This window comes from Leptosomus discolor, chromosome 11 (assembly GCF_034619465.1).
Source record: "Leptosomus discolor isolate bLepDis1 chromosome 11, bLepDis1.hap2, whole genome shotgun sequence".
Lineage (NCBI taxonomy): Eukaryota > Metazoa > Chordata > Aves > Leptosomiformes > Leptosomidae > Leptosomus > Leptosomus discolor.
In genome coordinates this window covers 18,930,108-18,941,382 of record NC_141401.1, presented here as the reverse complement: position 1 = coordinate 18,941,382, position 11,275 = coordinate 18,930,108, and the positions used below count along the sequence as shown (strand labels likewise).

At 40.5% G+C, this 11,275-nt stretch overlaps 1 protein-coding gene across 1 annotated transcript in view; it reads left to right on the top strand.

Annotated features, from left to right (window-relative positions):
* The first annotated feature begins 258 nt into the window (after positions 1 to 258).
* Positions 259 to 11,275, top strand: part of ICE2 (interactor of little elongation complex ELL subunit 2) — a 28,709-nt gene continuing 17,692 nt past the window's right edge. Inside the window, exons 1-7 of the mRNA XM_086471439.1 lie at positions 259 to 296; positions 1,283 to 1,387; positions 3,528 to 3,795; positions 6,579 to 6,698; positions 8,304 to 8,438; positions 8,802 to 8,918; positions 10,462 to 10,621. Coding sequence (XP_086327565.1) covers positions 268 to 296; positions 1,283 to 1,387; positions 3,528 to 3,795; positions 6,579 to 6,698; positions 8,304 to 8,438; positions 8,802 to 8,918; positions 10,462 to 10,621 — 934 coding nt within the window. The 5' untranslated portion in view covers positions 259 to 267. The remainder of the gene's footprint in view (positions 297 to 1,282; positions 1,388 to 3,527; positions 3,796 to 6,578; positions 6,699 to 8,303; positions 8,439 to 8,801; positions 8,919 to 10,461; positions 10,622 to 11,275) is intronic.

The following is an 11,275-nucleotide window of genomic DNA, read 5'->3' as shown; positions in this document are numbered from 1 at the left end:
GAGCGGGACGCCGCCGGCACCGGCATGAGGGGCGGCAGCGTACCCTGCCCGCCCTCACCCCGTCCCGCGACAGTTCCGCCTGCCACAACATGGCCGCCGCAGCTCCTCCAGCAGCTGCTCGAGCCCGTGTTGCCATTGGCTGGCCCAGAGCACCTGATCCCGCGCTCCGGGCACTCTGCTACGCTGATTGGCCGCTGCCGTCAGGCAGGCTCACGCGGCAGAGAAACGAGGAGCTGGCGAATAGGCTCCCCAGCAGGGTCCGTCAAGATGGCGGCCAAGGGGCAGCTGCTGACCTGGTGAGCCCTTTCCCCCTCTCCCCCTAACCGAGCAGGGCGCGTATGAGGCGCGGGGGGCGGGAAGATCGGCCCTCGCTCCGCTCTGCCCCGCCGAGAGAAAAACGCGGCGGCAGCCCGCATGCGCCCGGGGGGAGCGGAGACGGCCCGGGTTCCCGCGCCCGCCTGGCTCCGCCCCGTCGCTGAGGGAGGGCAGGGCGGCGCCGTTGTTTGTTGTTCGCTTAGTGGCAGGAGGGGTGAAGTGGTGTGCTTTCCGTGGGAAGAGTTGGGCTGGGGGTTTGTGTATGTTGAGAAGTGAGGAACAGCTAAGTAACGCACATCCACGATGTGGATTTGGGTGGCGTTGTTCTTGTTTTTAGTACGAAAAGACCTGTACAGAACTGATTCGGCTTTTTAAGTCTAGAGGGGTGAGTCGGTTTTCAAGCAGTTTATTCGTAAGGAATAGAGAAATAAATCTTTCTTTGTACCTTTCAAAATAGTTTGGGAAGTTTGGCATTGTATAAACCGTGTACGCTAAAAGAGCTATATTAAAAAAGAAAAAGGGCAGTTTAGAAGATAAGGTCTGTGTAAAAGACAAAATACCTCATTTTTGAAAAAACTAAAACTAAGAGTGGTGTATTTTTCTCAGAATATTCAAGTTCAACCCCGTGTTTGGCTTTGATTAATGAACATCTGAAAGCGTGTAACTCCATCAGAATTTCTCTCACTGTAGCTAGAATTTGTATCCTGTATTAATGACATTGTTCTTCTTTGACTGTGAAAACCAGTAGGGAATTAGGCAGTATATGTGTAACTTCCATAAGGTGGGAATGGGGAAACACTGTGTAGCTAGCTTTTTTTTTTTTTTTTTTTTTTTAATTTAAATAAGTAATTCTGTTCTTTCTTTCTCAGGGGCAGATGTAACCTTTGTTGTGTTTTTTTTGTATTGCAATGTTCTTGGGTTTTGTTTCTGTTTTGTTTTTTGTTGTGTGTGTTTTTTTTTTTATTAGGGATATTTCACCAAAAAATGGGAGTGAAGTATTTTTCTCACATGAAATTTATGAAAAATATTCATTGGCTCCGAGCCTCTCTGAACTATGGCGTTTATCGAACAGGTATATTCTGTTACGTTATAATTTTGTGCTGTTTGTCATCATCCTGTTGATGCATACTGTTACTGTTTTGGGGGAAAGCTGCCTCTTATCTTTCATGCAAGGATTTGTTACTGACTCCTTGGTCCAGCAGTTGGTCTGCGCTTTTATCTGTTGTGAAACCTCAGAAAGGTGGAAGAGTTTAGGTGGGACCTCTGGTCTTTGGTGTCTTTTGGGTGGTGGGGTGGTATTTTCAGGGTTTTTGGATGGGGTTTGGGTTATTTTGGGGAGGGTGTTTTGTGGTGATTGTCTCATAGTGGATGAACATTCACCCCACAACGAACGTGGATGGGAGACCAAGGTAGCTACTGTGCTCTGAGTGGGGAGTTCAGCATGTGGAGAAGTAATTAATTCTGAAGGCTAATTACTGCATTTTTATGAAGTGATGCTGAGAACACTCATTTGAGGAGAATACCTGTCTACATCACATGACTCTCTATAGCCCATATCTTTAGCTAGAGAAGGCTTTTCTGCTTCATCTCTGTTGGAGCAACTTTATTTGAACTGGCAGAGATGAGTACGGCCCTCACAGCTTGCTACTGGGTACTCTGGGTATTACTGTAGGGCTCTTCCTTTAGATGAGGGAGAAAAAGGGTTTCTGAGGTAGACATGACCACACTCAAGAGGGGGATTGTGTTTAGTTTTATATGGTGGAAGTGGGTTTATAGTCAAAAGAAGATTGCAACCAGAAAAACTCAGGAATTGATGAAACTGGTTTATGTGGCCGTAGTCAAGAGGAAGAGAAATGGAACCTGTTAGGGCAAATATGAAAGTAAAAGCTGGAGGAAATTTGTCAATTTTTATATTGGGGTTTCTGATGGATATTTACTAAAGTGTGTGTTCTCTCAGCATAGAAGCTGTGAAGGCAGGTTGCTGATAAAATGAAGGGGAAAAATTTAAGCCATCGGCTCAAATGAAGTATAATGCTGTAAATATGGACAGAAAAGCTCTGTCAGATTATTTTGGTTTGCACTCTGATGAAGACTGTGACAGCATTGCATACTGAAATGATCTTGATGTGCTGCCATTTCGTTCAGTGCTGAATATAGCCAATTTAAGTGGCTAGAATTTCTTGATGTTCCTACGTTGGCATATCTGAGTCAGCATCTTGTCGCTGCTGCAGCTTAATTAGATTTGCCAGTTTGTGCCATGAGGATGGACACATTCTCATATTCAGAGAGACAGCTGTGAAGTATTATTAAGAACTGTGGACGTGATACTGCTGGGTTTGAATAACACTTGAGATGTTTTCTACTGCTGAAATCATCTCTTAAAAATATACCTTTTCCAAGATCAGCAGTTAATGTTCATTTTGTTAACTTTAAATATTTTCTGTCTTAAGAACAGTTATTTTAAATACAGCAGGGCTAAGATGGCCTTCCTATACTGGAGTTGTTTTAAGAACCAGCTTTAAAATGTTACTTCTTTGTTGTTGTTAGGGCAGCTATCCCCCTGCCTTAGCCCAGTACCGTTTTTGACAAGCATTGTTTAGAGTAGAAAATTAGACTCTTGAATTGTGTGCTTGGTTTTTAGGAATTTCTTCACTGAACTCCGGAATTTCGATTGTTACAATTAAGTAGTTCTAATTTTCTATTTTTACAGCGAAAGAAAGGCTCTTTCTAGTTAAGTCTTTCTCCTTTACTATCATAACTTTGACTCATAAGTTAGACCTTTCTGAGGGCAAACTGCTTCGGAACACCAGACATCAGTGAATGATGAAATGTTGAGACTGTCTGTCTTTTCATTAATAATGGGTGTTTCCAGAACAAAGAATCAGTTTCATATTTAGCTTCTCACTTCAATATTGAGTATACAAACTAATATATACACCATTTTGTTGTTTTTTTTAAAAAAAGAACCTTTCTTTTTCTTTGTGAAACCAGTGGCAAACGTGCTGTTGGTACTAAGGGTTAATCCGATTGTCCAGGTGAAGCTTCAGAATAAGAAAATTACTGTCACATAGACTAGGAATTGGAATAGTACAGTATCTCACCGTGCATTTTGCTGGATTTGAAGTTTAGGTTTGCATGACTGTATTAATTCTGATAAATATTAATATTTATGTGAAAAGTGTGAGTTCTTTCATTTATCACTTTTCTTTCAGAGAGGCGAAGAAAAACGTGGAGGCATTGGCAAACTCTTCAGTAAACAGACAGACTTGCTGCGTGCAGGCTGCAGATCCAGTTGAGGTGGAGGCTAAAAGCACAACTGACGATCATCCTTTTCCAGAACCTAGACTCCCCTATCCATTTACCTCTTGTTTGACTGAGAAGGAGCAGAAAACATACTTATATCTGATGACTAAGTACTCTAAAAAAATAAACCATTTTCAAGTTAATGCAGCAAGTCAGAGAGAATTATTCACGTATCTAGTAAGTGTGTATATATCTACATATGAACATCACAGAGGGAGTCATGCAACTTTTTTGATACAAATAGTTAAGGAAAATAGAGCAAAAATGTTTTTAAATTGTATTTATCATGATTTCCTTTTAACAGTATTGTGAGTGATCATAAAGGTTTAAAGCATTCGGGAAAATGTTTTTAATATAGATTGAAAGTCTGTTTGGTTATTTCATTGAAAGTGGGTGGGGTTTTTTGTGGACTTTTAAGGTCATTTTTTAGTAGTAGTCTATAAACAACTGATGGTAAGTGTAGGTCTTTGATAGCTGATCAAACAGCCCCCCACCCCCCCAAAAAAAACCCCATTTTTTAATGAGAAGGAAGTTAAGAGTTGACCTTACTGTGACTTTAGCATTTTGTAATGGCATGTAGCAGTCTTGCATAGTGTTCAGAGATGGATACGTTTTGATGTGATCTTTGGCAGCACCCCGTAAAAGGAACTTTCTTCATTAGTGTGTGACGGGACCTGGGCATTGACCTTCTATGCTTCACAACTGCTGCTTAACCTCAGCAATGTTGTTGAAATAGCGAAAGACTGTCTCATGTTTGTTGGAAGCATCATTTTAGTTGAATCCTGTATAATGTAATTGATCAGCAAATGTTTGAGCCATTGCATTTGGTTTCCCATGCTTTCTTATAATGCTACTTCGGCGGAGTTACTGAATGCCGCCTTTGTCTCTGTCTATGCTGCTGGAGACTGTCCTGAGGAGACAGTCGGGACAAAGGAGGAGTTTGCCTTGGTTGGTGAGGACTGGGTCAGGGATCAGTTAAGCAAGCTGGACACACACAGATCCATGGGTCCTGATGGGATGCACCTGCGGGTGCTGAGGGAAGTCATTGCTAGACCACTCTCCATCATCTTTGGTAAGTCGTGGAGAGCAGGAGCGGTGCCTGAGGACTGGAGGAAAGCAAATGTCACTCCGGCCTTGAAAAAGGGCAAGGAGGAGGACCCAAGTAACTACAGACCTGTCAGCCTCACCTCCACCCCCGGAAAGGTGATGGAACAACTTATCCTCGGCGCTGTCTCTAGGCGTATCAAGGATAAGAGGGTCATTAGGAGCAGTCGACATGGCCTTACCAAGGGGAAGTCATGTTTGACCAACCTGACAGCCTTTGATGAAGGCATAACCAGGTGGATAGATGATAGTAGTGCAGTGCCTGTGGTTTATCTTGAATTCAGTAAAGCATTTGACACAGTCTCCCGCAGCATCCTCGCAGCTAAACTGAGGAGGTGTGGTCTGGATGATCGGGTAGTGAGGTGGACTGTGAACTGGTTGAAGGAAAGAAGTCAGAGAGTTGTGGTCAATGGGACAGAGTCTAGTTGGAGTCCCTCAGGGGTCGGTACTGGGACCAGCACTATTCAATATCTTCATCAATGACCTGGACGAGGTAATAGAGTGCACTGTTAACAAGTTTACTGATGGCACAAAACTGGGAGGAGTGGCTGACACCCCAGCAGGCTGCGCTGCCATCCAGAGAGACCTGGACAGGCTGGAGAGCTGGGCAGGGAGAAATTTAATGAAACACAACAAGGGCAAGTGTAGAGTCTTGCATCTGGGAAAGAACAACCCCATGGACCAGTACAGGTTGGGGACTGCGCTGTTAGAGAGCAGCGTAGGGGAACGGGACCTGGGGGTCCTGGTGGACAGCAGATGACCATGAGCCGGCAATGTGCCCTCGTGGCCAAGGAGGCCAATGGCATCCTGGGGTGTATTGGAAGGGCTGTGGTCAGTAGGTCAAGAGATGTTCTCCTCCCTCTCTACTCTGCCCTGGTGAGACCCCATCTGGAATAGTGTGTCCAGTTCTGGGCCCCTCAGTTCAAGGAGGACAGGGAACTGCTTGAAAGAGTCCAGAGCAGAGCCACAAAGGTGATGAAGGGGGTGGAACATCTCCCTTATGATGGAAGGCTGAGGGAGCTGGGTCTCTTGAGCTTGGAGGAGACTGAGGGGTGACCTCATCGATGTTTATAAATACGTAAAGGGCGAGTGTCAGGAGGATGGAGCGGGGCTCTTCTCGGTGATGGCCAGTGACAGGACAAGGGGCAGCGGGTGCAAGCTGGAGCACAGGAGGTTCCACATTAACATAAGGCAAAACTTTTTCCCTGTGAGGGTGGCTGAGCCCTGGAACAGGCTGCCCAGAGAGGTGGTGGAGTCTCCTTCTCTGGAGACATTCAAAACCCACCTGGACGCGTTCCTGTGTGACCTGCTCTGGGTGGTCCTGCTCTGGCAGGGGGGTTGGACGAGATGATCTTTCGAGGTCCCTTCCAACCCCTGTGATTCTGTGCTGTAACAATGGGAATGTCATTCCCAGGCAAATTGTTACCTACTGCATTGCTGTTACTTATAGTGAAGTTGCTTATGAAGTCAGAGCTCAGATATCTTTGTGGCTGTGTCACGTAAACTTGCTCCAACAATGTCTTTTAACCCTTCTTTTTTATAAACCACCAGTGTACAATCAGAAGTAGTTTGCTGTTTGTTGGGGGGTGGTGTTTTGTTGTTTTGGGAAAATTTTTTAAGGAAGTGGGCCTTGCAAAAGGTTGGGGTTTTTTTGGTTTCTTTTGGGTTTTTTTTTTACTTACGTGAGTAAGTACTGAGCATATTCAAAGACTTGCCGAATTGAGCAGCAAGTGAAATCTTTGCCTTCCCTCATACCATCACCTGTACTACGTCTCTGGAAATTGTGCTGGTTACATACCTAGTCTACAGGATTCCATTCTGTCTTAAGAACCAGATTTTTTTTCTTTCCCCCCCAGCAAATGAAAGAAGTAGTAAACAAAGAAATTGCAGAATTTATGAAATTTGCCCAAAATGCTGCAAAAAGCTGTGCCCAAGATTATGATGCCATCTCTGAAGATGCACTACGTTATACTGAGGTAATTGCTAATGTTGTGTTTAATTCCTGCTCTTCTTCAGTAGTCACATTGGAATGGTGATTGAGATGCGTAGACACTGCTCATGGGATCTGATGTTCCCTGAACTTTTGCTGATTCTGTGTTGGGATGAGACATGAGAAGTTGCCCTTTCCCTTATGCTGTGCAGCATGGCTTGGCTCCACAGTTTATTGTAGCCAATAAGATACAATGTAAGTGAGGTCACTAAGTACAATACCATACAAAGATTTGGTCATCAGTTGAGTAAGGGACATCTTATATTTGAGGAAGGAGAAATTGCATTTTAAGTGTGCATTTGCATTAAGAAGCTGCTCCTAAATATACACTACTGGGCAGAATGTTAAGCTTTCCTCCACAGTAGTGTATTACAAAGTGGCTTTAATCAGGGGTTACTCAGGCTTTAATCGTAATCATCGGCAAGCTCATACGGTGTTAAGTATCCACTTTGATTCTGAAATCAAACATGAGTGCAACTTTGTATGTCATTCTTGGTTTAAGAGCACGTTTTGGGAAAAGAATTCTAGAATACAGGTCCATTAAACTTTCCCCTCAGTGGGTTGATTTGCTCTTGCTTGTTTTTCTCATAGGGTCTTGCCTTAATTGAAATGACCTACTTGTATACTTTTTGTTAAAATTTCAGTCTTTTCTAGGAAGTGCCACATCTCTTTCTTTTACCAAATAAAAGAGAAAAATAAATGTGTTTATTGGAGAGTAGAGTGTTTAGTTGAATTCAGAAAGATTGCTTCTATTTCACCATAACACTTTTTATTACGTGCTTTTTCATGCACAAGATTAATTTGTTCTCCTGTTACCACATGGTTTGGGCACACATGAGAACAAAAATCTTGCTCTTTTTCTAAAAATTGGGATTGGCTTTGTAATTTTGTATCTTACACTTCTGTCAATTTTTCCAAGTTATCTTGTCATCTAGTCACAAAAAGTGTCTCCCAACTTGAAGTCTTATTTGTAGTTAAGTTGATATCTTGAGGTAAAAATGAAGCAGAGACACATACGTAGTTTTAAACAACACTTGCAGAAATAACTCATTCTAGTTACTAAATCAAACTTAAGTGTCATCATTACATAATTCGGATATTGGAAAATACTATCTTAGGATCTAGAGTTGACATGAAAGCAAGTTTCAACACATATGGAATCTTCCTGTGTCTTTACATTTGTGACTTTTACCTAGGCCTAGTGCAAATTGGGTAGTAACACAAAAAAATACCAGTCCCTCTAAAAGCCAAGATAAATAAACTAAAAAGAAAATAATGACCTGGGTTAGTACAGTTCAAACTGTACTAAACTTCTTTTTTATGATTGGTCTTGCATATGCAAGATTGAGGAGAAATTAGAACGTGTTTCAGTTTTGATACCAGTGATTGTGAGATTCTTACAGAATTGTACTGGTTTTTAAATACTGTCCCTAACTGGAGAAGTTGAACAAGTCTGTTAGCTGTAATCTGCTAAATATATCTGTATTCTCTATGGAAAGTATATGCAAATGCATCTTGCAGTTGCAGAAAAAACTGTATTAAATTCTTATGAAAGATACAAATGCATAAACTATTTTTTTTGTTATGTTAGGAATTACTGCGTGCTTGTATTGGACATGTGCAAAAGTATCCTGAGTTTTACACGCTCCAGGAGATCATGAGTATCATGGGAGGAAAGTTTCATACACAGTTGACCTTTAGGCTGGAAAAAAACCTTCTTGTAATGGTAATATCTTATGTGTATGTATTGTTTAGGTGTTATTTTCAAATAAGTAGAATTACAACTAGATTGTGTTATGCAAGGATTCAGGTTTTTTTTTACAGATATTCAGTGGTTGGGTTAGGGGTTATAATTTATAATTAAAATTTTTAATGAAAACATTAACGAAATTGTTGTGGTATTAAGGCTGTTAACACCCTTCACGTGTGTATGCAATAAAAAGATTACAATTAATAGTACATTTTTTTAACATAATGCTAACTTTATAATCCACCTGCATAAATTCTTAATATTTTTCATATAAATGGAATGTTGGGTCAGTATTATTTTAGATAAAGCTGTTTTCTGATACTTCTTGATTTCTTCAAGGGTGTGGCAAGACGTGGTAAAACAGATTTCACTGCCATGCCAGTTCAGCTGCCCACAGACTATAAAACTGTTACGTCTATTATAACTCCAGAAAAAAAGGCTTCTATTATGCACAATGTAAGTAACTTTTTTATTGTCATTTTTAAGGCATATTTTGTAGAGAGGAGCAATTCGGTCCTTTCTATGTGGCACCATTAAGTTTCTTCTTTATTTTTTTTCCTAATCTTACACATCTTGTAGCATGGGAACATATACTGTATCATTCTTTGTTTAGTATTTCATTTACAGCAATTGCACTGCCCTGTTCAAAAGTTGGGTTATTACCTTTTGGAACTAGTGCCTCTTGATGGGGCTTCTTCTGTTCCTTCAATGAAACATTAGAGGTCCTTAAATTGGAACACACTGTCTGTGAAATCTAGATAGAATTGTTTGTTACAGTGTTGTTCCTTTTAAACTTTGTTTTGCAATTTCTAAGCTGGCCTCTCTATGTATGAGTGTGTATGCCTACATATGAATACATGTCGGTGTAAAGGTTTCTAATTTAAGAAGGAAGTCCGGAGGTTAGGGAGAAATGCTTTAGACTGTCTAGCTTTCTGAAAAGTCGATTGGGTTAGCTTACCCGGGGAATTTCTTTTGCTAAAGAGCATAAACTCCATTCCTGAGTTGAACAATTTTTAGATTCCATTCCACCTAACCATTAAGTCTCTGATATTTCTATTTGTGTTCTTCCACAGAGAAAACCAATGAGTTTGTTGTTCTGTGGAACTCTGGTTTTGTGACTGTTTATTCCAGGTAATTTGTTATCTACTAACTGGAGGAGTTTGTTCACATATCAAAACCCAGCCTTTCAACAGAGGCACTGTGACTGCGAAGACACTTTTGCTTAAGGAGGTAGCAGAGGTGACACAGGAGAATCATATATGCCTCAAGATATTTTAGCTATGAACGGAGAATATTTCTGATGGTGTCTCGGGTGCCAGAAAAAAAACATAGCTAGATTTCTCTTATTTCTCTCACATGGTCCTCAGTGTTCCTGGGCTTCTGTTATCATCTTAGTCCTTGATGCTCTCCTCCCACCTCATGACCATTCCTAGCCTCCTCTCTTCGTGGAAACCTGTACTCATAATGTTTAATAATTTTATCATTTTGATTGTGAATTTGTGTTCATCATGTTTTTATATTTGTTTTAATATTCTTTATATATAAACTGTATTCCAACAACTGTGCAGTTTTGACCCTTCTTCAGTGTTAGATGTCTTTATTGTGCTGTTGCTGTAACTCAAAAAGATCTGTAATACATGTGCGAGTCTGTTTTGTTTTGGGTTTTTTTCTTCTGCAGTGCACTCCCATGTTACACAATCATCCAAATTCCTGTTCAGCCTAGTAATTAAAATTAATAGGAATGAACTGAAAGACGTAAATTAAGAGGATATGTTTTTTCATGCTGCAAGGTGCATGCATAAGATTCAGCCAAAAACCTTCAGGGGGACTTTTTGCTTTTTCATTTGACTCTGAAGCCTGGCACTGTGGTGGTGTTTGGGCTTTTGTCGGGGGTGGTTAATCCGTGTTTGTTTGGGTTTGGGGGTTTTCTTACTGATTTAAATTTATGTGTGTGTTTCTTAAACAAAACTTTAAAAAAATCATCTTTTTTTCTGTTTAGGATATTAGTTCAGATTCAAATGCGGAAAAACTTGCTTTGAAATACTGTCCTCAAGTTGTTTTAAGTAATGAGTCATTATTTACTTTACTGAATAATCATGGAATAAACTACAAGGAGCAATGGGAAATTCCAGTTTGCATTAAGATGATTCCTGTTGCAGGTATAGTATGTTTTATAAAAATTATGGGGTTTGTCCGTGAAGACCTTTATATATTCTCATAATCCTTTTTGAACAGACTGAAGAACAGGAGATTAGAAAATCCAGTAAAACCAGCTGTCTGAAGGTAGAAGGTAGTTTGCTTTAGTTCACACAATAATATAAGAGTTTAATTTTTGTTTTATTTAAAAAAGGAAGAAGCTAAGGTTAATGAAATTTGTAATTATGAGCTCCGATTTTACCACTTCTGAAGAAGCAGTACTCTAGAATGCAGTTTTAAGAAAATGGTTTCTCTTAACTACTTCCATGTTTTCAATTTAAGGAATCAAGCAAAGTAATAAAATTTGCCTTACTTAGTTCACACATTTTAAAGGGCAAAAATCTGAATTTAATAGTTTTCAGCTGTCATCTGGTAAGGAGTCGGACACCTTTGTGTTGTAAAAGAAGTTTTGTTTAATCGACGTTATCATAAAAAATGAACTTTAAAAAATCTCTTGCTATAGTTTGTGCTCAGTTTTCAAGGAGGAAAGCTGATAGCAAGGTCATTTCATAGCTTATGCCTTGTTCCACCTTGTTACTGAGAATAGTAACAACCTCTAGAGGTATCACCATTAACATTGAATTTGGACATACAGCTATTTTCCACTGGGGGGGAGG